The sequence below is a fragment of the Parasteatoda tepidariorum genome, chromosome 3 (genome assembly GCF_043381705.1).
Source record: "Parasteatoda tepidariorum isolate YZ-2023 chromosome 3, CAS_Ptep_4.0, whole genome shotgun sequence".
NCBI classification, from domain to species: domain Eukaryota; kingdom Metazoa; phylum Arthropoda; class Arachnida; order Araneae; family Theridiidae; genus Parasteatoda; species Parasteatoda tepidariorum.
In genome coordinates this window covers 29,877,916-29,891,728 of record NC_092206.1, presented here as the reverse complement: position 1 = coordinate 29,891,728, position 13,813 = coordinate 29,877,916, and the positions used below count along the sequence as shown (strand labels likewise).

At 29.9% G+C, this 13,813-nt stretch overlaps 1 protein-coding gene across 1 annotated transcript in view; it reads left to right on the top strand.

Moving 5' to 3' along the window:
• The window catches only part of LOC107456062 (uncharacterized), a 61,621-nt gene extending 48,104 nt beyond the window's left edge, over positions 1 to 13,517 (top strand). Inside the window, exons 10-14 of the mRNA XM_016073821.3 lie at positions 1,754 to 1,946; positions 3,807 to 3,958; positions 5,886 to 6,038; positions 8,906 to 9,032; positions 13,254 to 13,517. Coding sequence (XP_015929307.1) covers positions 1,754 to 1,946; positions 3,807 to 3,958; positions 5,886 to 6,038; positions 8,906 to 9,032; positions 13,254 to 13,301 — 673 coding nt within the window. The 3' untranslated portion in view covers positions 13,302 to 13,517. The remainder of the gene's footprint in view (positions 1 to 1,753; positions 1,947 to 3,806; positions 3,959 to 5,885; positions 6,039 to 8,905; positions 9,033 to 13,253) is intronic.
• Positions 13,518 to 13,813: the final 296 nt, after the last annotated feature.

The following is a 13,813-nucleotide window of genomic DNA, read 5'->3' as shown; positions in this document are numbered from 1 at the left end:
CTTATTTATAGACATTCTTTCTCTCAGCGGAGAAAAACAGTTGCTGATATTTTAGGCAACTGTGATTTCTATATCAGACGCGGATTTTCGGGCAATTTTTGGCGAAAGTGGAGGATACGATTGCGCTTACGGTTGACTTGTCGGTTTCGTTGCTGATAATTTCCATCGTGTGATATACCCATGATCCATAAAGCCTCTGCCCAGCGAAAGTGCATTGGCCGAGTCTGCTATATATTACTTACGCTTTCTTCATTTATTTCAAATTTATATGGGTTTTATTCGATAACTTTTTGAATTTTCTTCAGTCTGCGAAATTGGATCGTATGGCATGGAAACTTACTTCGAATTATCCTATTTGGTCATACAATCTGCCATGAAAAAAATAAATTAATTAAATAACTAACTCTGTTCTGCTATGTTTGGAAGTTATAATTATTGCACCTATTTCCACAATACTGCTAGTACGAGTTTTAATTATTAGTTAAGCATCACTTACCCCAATAATAGTTCGGCGATTTCTTATGGAAACCAGAAACGGGCCACTGTGCCTAAATAACGAATCACACGGTATACAGTTCTCTTTTTTCACAATTTATTAAAAACACATCCCTTTTTTGAAAATATAAACTGTCATGTTTGTATCCGCACTCTAAACTAACGAGTAAATTATCCAAACTTCACTATAGATTAGAGTAATAAAAAAATAATGAATCTATGGGACGCATTCGTCTGTGTCGTTGCTCGTAGTATTCCACAGAGAAATGCACAATTCGCAGTAACAAAAAAAATAATGAATCTGTGGGACGCATCCGTCTGTGTCTTTGCTCGTAGTATTCCACAGAGAAATGCACAATTCGCAGTAACAAAAAAATAATGAATCTGTGGGACGCATCCGTCTGTGTCTTTGCTCGTAGTATTCCACAGAGAAATGCACAATTCGCAGTAACAAAAAAAATAATGAATCTGTGGGACGCATCCGTCTGCGTTTTTGCTCGTAGTATTCCACAGAGAAATGCACAATTCTTAATAAATGAGTTACAGTTGGTGGCATTTTATGAGCGGTGTTATCATTAACTTGAGTTATCATTATGAGCGGTGCTCTTTTTGCCACGAAGTATCATTTTGCTATCCTACCCACATTAATAATAATATTTTTCTAAGCCAGTAATTTAGGGAACAAAGCAAATTTTTGAAAATCAGTGTTTAGTTAATTTAGACTTGCATTTTTATAAAAATAAGATCACTATTTTTGAAATATCAATGTTTAAAAATTTTTAATGAAATCCATGATAGAAAATATAAATTTATGATCTTTTTACATCACAAATTGTTGATCAACTCCATAAATAAAAAAGGGATAAAGGGAAGAAATAGTATACCTTAATTTTTAAAGTTTCTTTAAAATATAAATTTCGACACTGCTTCGTTTCCAGCGGCCATGAAGATTTTTCATACTATTAACTCCATTAATTCTTAATTAATTGTGGTAATATGTACCTTGATGTCGTAGTAACATAATTATCTCAAGTTTTTAATTTGAAATATTGATGTTAAAAGATTTTAATTTTTCTTATCAGGAAAATTTATTATAAATATTAAAAGCTTGTACGTGTTAAGTGCTTTGACACATAAATTAAAGGTATTTCAAAAAGTGAAGTTAATTGATTTCTGGAACGGCTAGGAGAATAATTAAATGGAAACAATTCGATGAAGCATAGCATGATGTGTGAAATTAAATTTTATTTGTTTACAGGAAATTAAAAGAGGAAGCGATGTTAAACGTTATTAGATTAACCAAACACCATCCGGAAATAGTTTGTGACAATTCCACCAAAATCTTAAGTGCCATTTGTAATGAAGTGAAAAATATTCGCCAGTCAATTGCGGGCAAAGCCATCTTCACGTGTGGCTACATGTACCAAGTTTTAGGAAGAAGATTAGAAAATGTAAGAAATTATGAATATTGGAACACTTTCATCATCGTTGAGCTAATCTTTTTGCATAACTTTTTTTTTCTCTGTACACAATTTACGAGCTTATTTTCCTTGTGTCTCTTAATATTAGAGAGATTTCACACTTTTACGTTATACTCCACACGCTCCTGTACGTAAAATTTGAAGTAATTGCGCATGCGTCAATTCTGACGATGTTCATGCTCCTGTTTAAAAATATCTAATTTATGTTAATTAGAGCCCCTGAATTAGACAGGCCGACTTATCATTTATTTTTGGAGCAAAAAGCTAACGTAAGCACCTAACGTAACTAATACTAACATAACGTTAACTTGGGAACTTGTTTGCTCCAATATTGCTTGATAGGTCAGCTCTGATAGTATAGGAGCCTTAATGTTAATAAAAATAAGTGCCTTTGCGAACACCCGTCACTTAAGAACGCTAACGTCCTAATATAAATAAGGTACTAACTAATATACTAATATGCTAACAGTGGAAATCTTATCTTCGAAAACAAAATCAAAACAACCATTTACGCATGACATGGGCATTATGAAAGTTAAACTTCGTTCAACTTACTTGTATAATTAAAAAAATATATCCCATAATTTTAATTAATGAAAAAATATTAATTTTTATGAACCTAGTGCAATTAGACAACCATAATTTTTAACTAAGACCAATGAAATACCGCCTAAGAGTATGGGGAATTATTCATTTCCGTGAAATTTCAAACCAAAGAAGCTTTAGAAAGAAGATTTAATGTTTAAGAACTCATTGAAAACAAATGCTGAAGTCAGAATTAAAGAGAATTCCTAATTGCGAACGTTTGAAGCATATTAAATGGCCGTGCAATTCCCAGAATATTTTCAGATCAGTTCTAGGAAATCGCCGATATTGCAGTTTTTTGTATTAAATAATGCTATATAATTATGTGTAATCAAGATTACTCATTTAACTGTAACTGTATATTATAAGCTGATTAGTTGATAAACGGCTGCGGAAGTAATAGAAATTACGTTAATTTGAAAACAAATTGGTCTTATTCGAATAGTGGGCCCTCTTCTTATTTGTTTAATTTTGAGATACGGAACCTTAAAATCATATCTTGTTCAATTTGTTGTTTCCTTCATTTGATAGTAGAAATTTGATAAAGATGTATCAGTTTTAGTAAAATTTAGAAATGCTTTGCGCACTGTAAAAAGAAATCTGGTGTATAGGTGCTACCATTTTTAGTGTTGATGTAAATTAAGTAAATTTTTAAGTAAGGAACTGTAGTTAAGGTGCAAAAAATTATTTAAAATTGATGAAATGATAATTGTTTGAAAGGATTAGTTCGAGTATATTTCTAAAAATGTGCTTGTTTTTGTAAATGAAATGATTTTGCAATGAAGCCATAAATTGATTTTAATGTGCATGGAAAAGTGTGTTGTCAGCAAACAAACAAGCAAAAAAAGAATGAATGAATAAATATGAATAAATAAAACTATGACAGGGAAAAAACAAATTAAAAAAAATATGGCTTCATGCATTGTAAAAAATTTTAATTTGCCCCCAGACCAAAAATGGTAGAAAATATACACTGAAATTTTTTTGCAGTGCTTGAACATGAAAGTGAGACTAACTCCATCTTTCTTTCATGAGTAGGATGGGACTACTTTTCAATTTAGGTTTTTAATTGAACCCGAAAATAAAAATTCCTGCAATCATGATTACCATGTTCTTAATAATCATTACACGTTCTAGATGTCATTGTTGCCCGATTTCGGTTGCCAACTTGGTTGAATCATGTTTCATAATGAGGATAAGAAATTCATTTACACGAGTTTCAATCAAATGTATTTTATTTTACAGAAACTGCGAATGGTGCTTAACTCGCTTTTGATGAAATCCAGCAACAGGACACTCGCTTCATATTTCAGACTTGTAATTGAGAGTTTATTCAAAGTAGTCGAATCCTCTTCACCACAAAAAGCTGCACAAGCGTTTGTAGTCGAAGGGGGAAGGTGAGTTAATATATTCTTATCGCTCTTAAGTAATAACAACAAATTCAGAAGCTAAAAAATAATATAGAAATGTAAGTCTGTCTTTTAAACTTACAAATTTAAATCGATAAAAACATTTAATTTTGCTTATTGCGTTTAAATTTTCTCTCTAAAACTAGTGGCGTCTTCTCTTCAGCTTTCTTTAGGAATCCTACGTAAAATCTCCCTTCCATTTTTTTTCTTTTTACATCTAAAGCATATTTCTACTGTCAACCTCTATTTGCCAATTTTTTACTTAGTTACTTATTGAAGAAGTATTTACGAAAGGCAGTTAATTGCTTTTTTTGTATTGTTCAAAAAGATATTTTTAAACAGTTTTAATTTCTTAAGAAATTCGAGCGTTATTTTTCACACCTTTTTCTACTATCGTACATTTATGAAATTTTTTAACTTAACAAAAAGATAAAATAAATTCAAATTATTTTTCACAACGAATGTTGTTATAAACTGACCCAGTTGATTTCAAACAATTTCTATAATCTACAATACTTGTACTGATAGAAAAATAAAAAGCGTTATACACTAAAGAAATTGCTCGAATCGTTTTAGTTTAACGTATGTTCGCAATAGTGTAACATATTCGTAAATATAACGTATTTATACATTTTTTACACAATTTAAATCAATGCTGAATTACCAAGGCGAAATTTCGAATGAAATTAGTTAAAAAGATCTCGATTAATAAAAATTCAAAATTAAAACTTTTTTTTTTAAAAATTCATTGATCTCATTTTATTTATTTAACTCATATAATTTTAAAATTATATAAAAAAAATACATTCTTTAAAGGTATAAGTTTTACAATTGTAATTAAATAAAAATTATAATAAACCATTACGGCGAATAATATTTACTGTAGTAAGCAGGTGCAGATTTATTTCTAACAGTCTTCTGATTAAACTAATGTCTTCCAAAATTGTGACTACTCATCCAAAATTTTGAATCAGATATCCAAATCCATCAAAATTTATTTTTCGAAGCCTCCATTCTATGAAGTAACGCTTTTTTAACGAGTAATGTGCTACTTTTATAATTGCAACAACTGGGTATTTGCATCTCGAAAAGAAGTGAAGTGATTATGCCTAACCATGTGATTTAAATCAGATTTAATTGGATACACGTACCCGACGTCACACGCGTGTGTCAAACCTGATTGGCTTCTGAATCAACAAATGCCACGATTTACCTACAACGGCGTCACTAGCAGGTATTCAATTAAACATCACTCTTCTGTCTCTTTTTAGCCATTGAGCTCTAAGACATTTATGAAGAAAGTGTTAGTTTTGAGAAGATGGAAGGATTTTCTGATTTAAAAATTTTTTTAAATAAAATTTTACTTCAAAGCTGCAATGTTTGGCCTCCTGAAAATAGGTCAAAATTTAAAAGTACCAATTATTTTAATAATTTTCACGTAAGTAGAAAAGCGTCGCCAAATTATTAATTTTTTTTTGAGAAACCACGTCTTTATTTGTGTCCAATTTCTGAATTTAAATATTTCATTTATCAGTTAAAACTATTAGGGGGACCGGTAAGTAATGTCGCTTCGGCTCATTAAATATTCGTTAGACTTAAAACCCAAATCATTTTTTTTTTCGATCCATTTCGATTTATTTTCGATCCGGTATTGAAAGGTTGTTGCTAACGAGGGTGAATACATTATTGATTAAAATAAAATCTTGATAACAACTATCAAATGCACCGAAACGACATTACTTTCCGGTTCCCCTAATATCTCAGCAATTAGGTTCTTCCAAGAGCGTTTACTCAAAATTAGAATGTCTGCATGTTGTCTCTTTTCCTTAATCTGTTTCGGATATTGAGTTAATTCAATATCTTGAGCTAAGTTGCACTATTATGTTTATGCATGGCTTATTTCCTGTTTCTTTAGGCATCCCAATAAAGCCTCCAGAGAAATTGCTGCTCAGTTCTTAGCGATCCTTACTGATAAAATAGGCACACTTGATCCCATCTCACAGAACCTTGCAAGCCAGATGGTGAAATGTGCATCGTTTTTTGTGACTGATTCATCAGCTATTACTAGGTACTGAATACATTTATTACATACCTCTTTTTAATATTTCATTTTTAATTTGCTTTCAGTAAGAAAAAAAAACAGAATGTTCTACAATGACTGCACTTATAATGTGTTTTCAGAATCTGTGTCAAAAAAGTATACATTTTAGGTGTCTCAAATCAATATTTAAATGTGGAAAAAAACTAAACACTATCGAAATCTGAAAAACAGCACTATTTAAAAAAATTCGAGTCTGAAAACATCAAAACTTGTTTGATTGTCTGAAGAAACAGACAGATTACTTTGATGGTGATTATTAGAAACTACTTCAAATTTCACTGGGAAATCAAACTGCTTTAAATGTATGTCATCCTAACTTCATCACTAGTAGCTCGGAATATTTTGATGGTATTTTTCTCGTTTATAGAGTAATTTATGCCCTCTAATGTATGTTTTTAGACAAAAATTTAAAAATAAAAAAGCACCCTACATAATGTAATCAAAAGAGCGAGAAATGCCAAATAGATTTAAAAAGTTCTTGAAATATGCGTCTTTTGTTTCGAGCTGTTTATTTAAAATACAATTCAATTCAATTTGTTGCTTTGAAGAAAATCAAATTTTAATAAATAAGGAGTAGAAATTTATGATTTCTGTCGGTAAGTATAACTTAATTTAAACATTTTAGTAATTTATTTTCAACTATGTAAATTAATACTGGATTCGTGATTAAGTTTATTTTCTTTTTGTTAAAAAAAAAAAAGAATTTCTGGCATATGAAAATTTAAAATGCCGAAACAAGTCATCTATTACGAACTACATGTGAATCGAGAAATAGTTTTTTTTTTTTAATTTACCCCTGTAGTAAACTGCTAATGTTTTCTCGATATTTATTATAATGTGTATGAATAAATTAATATTACTCTGGGAAACAATTTTTTGCAATTATTTGTCTCAATGCATAATACTTGATATTGCCTGATTCAGTTGTGGGAATTTCAAATCTGAAATTAACTTTGCTCCTATGGCTACAAATTTCTTTTAAATAACATTTTTAGTTTATTTTCTTCGAATTGTACAAGTTTAAAGGCGTTGTTAATAACACTGAGTCGCGTAAAAGTTTAGACAAACTTTTGGAGGAGTTAAACAGCACATTATCAGGACTAAAATTGCATAGAAACCCACGTCCGAAACTGTCCTCATACGTAGATAGGGGAGCTTACCTATTTTGACCTGTTCAGAAGCACACGAAAAAAACATCTCATAATAAGAAGTGTCCCTAACGGCGTATTATGATATTTCCGTACATGGGTGTCTATGTAATTTTAAACCCCATGATGATGTGGCCTAACTCCTCTAGAAGTATATCGATGATGTGGCCTAACTCCTCTAGAAGTATATCGTTTTTACCTCCTGTTATGCATAACGTCTTTAAACTAGCACATTTCGACTAAACAATGCCATTTAAAAAAACTGGAGCTTGTCGGGACAAAACGATTTCAGATTTGGAATTAGTGATGCAAAAGTATTTACGATCTGTTAAAAGATCTTATGCAACAGAAAAATAATTGCCACCTAGTTGAGAAAGTTTTGACTCGTCGCCGCGACAAGCCTCCCTCTGGTATTTTAATGTTAAAAAAAGTTTAACAATTTTAGGAATGAAGTATTCACGTTTGATGATTCATAGTTTCTGAAACTGAAGTTTGTAATTTTTAACCCTCATTTTGACAAAATACAAATGCTATGACGAAAGGCTTAAATTGATGAAACTGCTTCCTTACTTGTGTCATATTAAAGCATTCTGAAAACTTTTGCTGCTTCTCGCCTATTTTAGCCCTACTTTTTCGGCACATTTTACTGTATATTTTATTCGTATTCGTATTGTAATATTCGTTCTATTCGTATTATCGTTCGATTGGTATTGTAATATACTTTTTCAATCAATTGTATGGAAAAGGTGGTTGAGATTAACGTCAATAAATCCAGTATGACATCACAAATAGTATTATTACGTCTTTTATAACATCACGAACAATTCTATAACACAACATACTCCTTTTTCATACTTGTACTCATTCACTTGTTATTTCTTATGTTGTAATTCCTAATTAATAATGCTTGAAATTCTTACCATCAACCTAGTGATGATTACATTTTCTTCTATTTGACAAAATATTCACTTTCATAATTTACAAGTAAAGAATTACATTAAAATAAAGAAAATTTTGTAAAATTTGAGTATCCATAATTCACGGTGAAAGTAAAACTAACATAGTCAGGAAGACATTAACTTATCGAAAAATTTTCAACTCTTTCATGGTAGTGTTTTCTTAGCTTGACTTAAAGTTTGCTCGAATGATTTTCCAGGAAATGGTTTCGTCGAAACGGATGAAATTTGAAATTTGAGTTCCCATTTAAGTAGAAGTTAAACTAAACAGATCATAAAGATATTAACATAAAAATTCTAAAATTTTAGTTATTTATTTCTTAATAAAGCTTTAATTTCAGCAATTAATATTTTGTTATAATAGTTGCTTTTGAATAATAAAAAGTATTTTTTATTTGGCCTTCCAACGCCTTCTGAATTTTTTAATAGCAGTTTCATATTCATGTCGTTAATTAATTTAGGTTTCTATAAAATGAATAAAAGGTATTATTCATTAATATCTTTCAGTATTAATTTCAGATTTTTTTTATTTTTAATGTCTGCTTTAGAATTGCAATGTAAAAGCTTCTGTTTTATCTTTTGATTTAAAAGTTTTATATATACAATTTAAAGTATTGGTACTAAAATCTGCCAGTGTCCTATAATTAGGTATCACAATTGTAACCTATTTTGCAATACTAAAATATAAGTTTCTTTTAAAATAAATTTATGAAGATTAATTTTGTTGTAGGTACTGTGCGAAACGTATGATTCAAGTGCTTAGAACTAATCCAAGTTTTGAAAAAATTAAAGATCAGCAATTGGATGTTAATCAAGCTAAAGATTTAACGAAAGTACTTGAGCTTATAGACACAAAGGTAAACACTTAGTTGTTGATAACCTGTAATTTTAAGTATCTAAGCTGAATCAGTTGAAAACAAAAAACTAGTTTAAGCAATATAGTTATAATGTCTGACTTCCTGATTTTGAACCAGGGATGGGGAAACTTTTTTAGTGGAAAGCAAAAAATCGAGAAAAAAGAGTTTGGCTGGCCGAGTAAAAACTTCTAAAATAAAAATTTAAAAAAAAAAAACGATATACAAGTTTTAATTTAACTGTTTAATGAGATGAATGAAATTGCGATTTCATTTTTAACAATTTCTTATATTGAGGTTCGAAGGGAGATGTGATAATTTTAAGGAACGAGGTTAAATGCTTGTCTGTTAGTCTACTTCTGAAATGATTTTTTCTAAGGTTCATAGTTGAAAACATTTGTTCACATATATAAGATGAAGCAAACATAGCACTGATTGTCTGGGCATGAGATGTTAAATTTTGGAAACTAGCTTTTGGTAATGATTTGTAAAACTCAAACTTTGGCAATTTAGAAACAACTGCTTCAAATGGTAGTTAGATTGCAACTCAATTAATTCAATCTGCGAATCCGACTTCACTGTTTCACAATTAACGTTGAAAGGCATGGTAAAAATATTTAAATCTGCTGAATGCCATTCAACAGAATTAGAATTAGATATTCTGTTCAGTGCCATTCTGTTCTGAAGGGCACTGAAATCATGAAATCTGCGTTCAAATTCAAAATGGAATTTTTTCAAGCCATTTTCTTAATTCTTAAGCTTTTCCTTATTTGCTGAGGGTATAGAATTTAACTTCGTGAAATAAAATAAGTCGTTCTTAGCTAGCTGCCCAGAAAACAGATTAAGCTTCAGTTTAAAAGGTTTGAGATGGGCCCAGATATCATCGATGAATTGATTTTTCCCTTGCATCTTAATATTCAAGTTGGTCATATGACAAAGAAGATATGTAAAAAATGTTAAAAATTTTTTTACAAATAACTAAAAAAACACAAGCAATTTTATACATTTAATAATTTCATCATTATTTACAATGACGTTATATGTGCGGAATATTTCCATACGCAATAAATAATGTTATATTTCGCCCCGGCAGAAAAATCAGCTCGTTGGAACTTAAAAATGCACAGTCTGCCACATGTGAAGTACAATTCACCTATATTAGCTCCTCGAAAAAGACAAACACTCGTTCGTTGGAAGAAAAATTCGCTCGTTGGAACTTAAAAATGCACAGTCTGCCACATGTGAAGTGCAATTCACCTATATTAGCTCTTTAAAAAAGACAAACACTCGTTCGTTGGAACTCGTTCGTTGGAAGAAAAATCCGCTCGTTGGAACTTAAAAATGCACAGTCTGCCACATGTGAAGTACAATTCACCTATATTAGCTCCTCTAAAAAGACGAACACTCGTTAGATCCAGTGTTTTCAACATTTTACCAATTGATGCTGCCTGTGTTAACTACTTCCATCAATTCATCAGTACTTTGTTAAGAAAGAACAAAAATATCTTTAAACAAAGTAGACAAGAAAATGGATAATGTATTTTGTTTATATTTGCCACGGATCCGCAAGTTAAAATTCTATCCGCGGGCCGGGAAAATCTTTCAGCGGGCCACAGTTGGCCCGCGGGTCGTAGTTTGACCATCTCTGTTCTAAATGATTTACTTTATAAGCGGAAATTTTAGGGGGAACTGTAGTAAATTTGAGAACTAAAATTGAAATCGAAGACTGGCTCTTAATCAGTGGTATTTAATTTTTACATGCAAATTCAAAAAGGTTATTTAATCACCATATTAAAATGAGAAAAATATGGTGGGTGATATATTTGAATTTTGACGGATTTTTCCCTGTTAAAGTAGTGCCGATATAGTTCTGCATTCAGCATTTTTAAAAAAGGAATTCAATGCTATGCACTTGATTGCTTTTAAACCTTTGAAAAATATCATTTTATCGTAATCCAAATAAATTTTCGCCAGTTTAAGCAAAAATAAATGTAAATTATTTAAAATCTTAAAAGAAAAAAATTTACATTATAAATTGCCTATACAGAATTTATAATCATATTATTTTATTTCCTTAAATTTTTGAGAAAAATTCTTAAAATTTCTTAATGGTACCAAGCGCCATTTCTTTCAATCTAATTAAGTTAACCCTTTATTTTTCATTATGCGTGCATAATTAAAAATGAAGAAAGCTTTAACGGCTTTTTCCGTAGTAACATGTAATTTTCGAATTTTCAGGGGTGGGTTTTATGCTATTTATTTAGAGTGGCAGTTGCTTGAAATTACGAAATCTAACAAAAAACATTCTTTTTCCAAAACAAACTTTTTTTTTCTTCGTCGGATTTGGATTTTTGAATCTCAAAACTCTTGATCGCCTGAATGCGGGAGAAATAAAATTAACAATAAGGGGGCCATAATTTCGCACACACTTTTACCAAGACCGTATTTAGCCAGGGCTAAAGAGAATAGAAGGGCTAGTTCATTCCGCTCTTAGAGCTGAAGCTACGATTTCACTCCTCATGACGTCACTGTATCCACAGATCTCGGAGATCGCAAGAAAAGATATTATGATAACTTAGCATCTTTCTCTTTGTAAAAATAAGTTTAGACTTTTTCTGGTTATTAGCTTTCAAACTTTACGTAATTAACACATTATTTCCGTTCAAAAACATAGTTCAAAAAAACTTTATTGGCCATTATATTAAAAAAAATACCATTTTAAACTTATAAAAATGTTTTACAAGTTGGCGAAAATGACACTATAAATACTTTATTTTAAAAAGTTCAGTTTTAACTTTAATTATTAAGAAAAATGAAAGCATGTATCGACACTTTTTTTATCTACATATTCTTTTATAACGATAAGTTAAGTTAAATTTAGAATCCCTGATTTTAAAATATGTCGTTAATAGCAATTTGTTCATACTTAATCATTAGGAAACATCAACCTTAAACGCTAATTACTGAAACAAAATAATAATTTAGGTTCATAATGACATTAGAAATTTTACAATTGTTTATAGACATTTAAATTTACGATGATATAATTTATAGATATTTAAATTGAAGAGAATATAATTTTTTAAAAAAATCATAAATATTTAGAATAACTACATTAAAAAATATGTTATGAAATTAGGAGAATTTCAACTATATACTATATATTTTATTTATACTTTTTACTTACATTTTAATTTTCTTTGACTTTATCTATTTTTTAATTCTTTTCACCTGCCTTTCTTTATGAAGTAGCGAGGCGGTTTCTATTTAGATAATGAATTTTTATAAAAGTTCTTTACGACAGAATAAACGTATTGCTGTTTTATATTAACTGTGTCATTTCGGAATCCATTCCTTACATAGTTGTTCATTTACTTTAGGGAACACGCGGAAAATTATATTTTTTCCTTTTGTTTTTCTATCAGAATTTTTGCAAGTTGCAATCGCGCAAACTAGCACTTCGATAATAGTTTTAAATTCTTGTAAATTCACTGCAAAAACTGAGGAAAGTCATCATAGAAAATAACAAATGTCTTAGCTCCAATATTAGTTAGAGCTAATAAGGCCGAACGCTCCGTTCTTGAAGTAAAAGTGCGAGCTTTGCGCCAAAGTGACGTCACTAGAGAAAATCGGAGGATTGGCGCGGCGAGAGTTTCTTCAAAAGAGTGAACCAGCCCTTCTATTCTCTTTAGCCCCGGTATTTAGCAGATTATAGCCTTCCACCCCCCTTTAAGTTGATGAATCTGATTAAAAAGTGCGTGAAAAAAATGCGTGTATTCAGATAGAGTACTTTTTGTGCCTGATTTTGTCCCTTATATTGTCTGTTCTAATTAATTAACATACATTCACCCCACAAAATATTACAATTTCACGTTAGTTCGTGAAAATCTCTTTATTTAATCAAAAGTAATTAAGGAGCTGCATATTTTTAAAATTTTATCTGTACGTATAATTTAATAATTAAATTATTAAAACCAAATTTTTGTGCTCTTCTTATTGTTTAATTTTTCAAACAATCTTCACAATAATTTGGCATTTTTTTGTGAATATGTTTTATGTCTCAGTACCGTAGGATATATATTTGATGATTTGCCGCGATCAACATATTATTTTAATTATAATGATAAATATAAAATTTCATCTCACCTGCCATAAAAAAATTTGGTTACTAGAACTAACTTCAAACGTTGTCAAAAATTTTAAATTGTATACATTTTTTTCCAGGGAGTGAATGAAGAAATTTTACCAATTAATATCATTAGAGGTCTTTAAATTCATCATAAAAGTGCTGTGAATTCGATATATGAATTATAGTAATAATGTGATTAGAAAATAAATTACACATTGGGACTAATTGATTGAACGAAATTGTAACTATAAGTCTCAAGTGTTTATATTTCTGATAAAAAAAATAATGTTTACTGTTATTGTGTCATATTAAATTATTAATCGATAATGAATAAAAGATTTTAAATATTTGTTTTTATTTAATTTATTGACACAGTAAATTTTATACAATGGAGACACGTTTACTAAAGAACTTATTTATATAAGCAAATGAATCTAAAGCTTAGTGTATGTAAGTGCCGCCTTGCTGAATTTGTAAACTGCTGTTTAGTTGAAACGTTGGAAATGGAAAAATTGTGGTATTAAAACTGCTTTAATAAAAGAATGTTGATTATGAATTTTTTATAATAAAAACTATACTCCGTTGCAAGTTAAGAAAAGAACATTGCGAAATAAAATTTCAGTAATCATTAGCTACACAGTTCTGTTTAATTTCG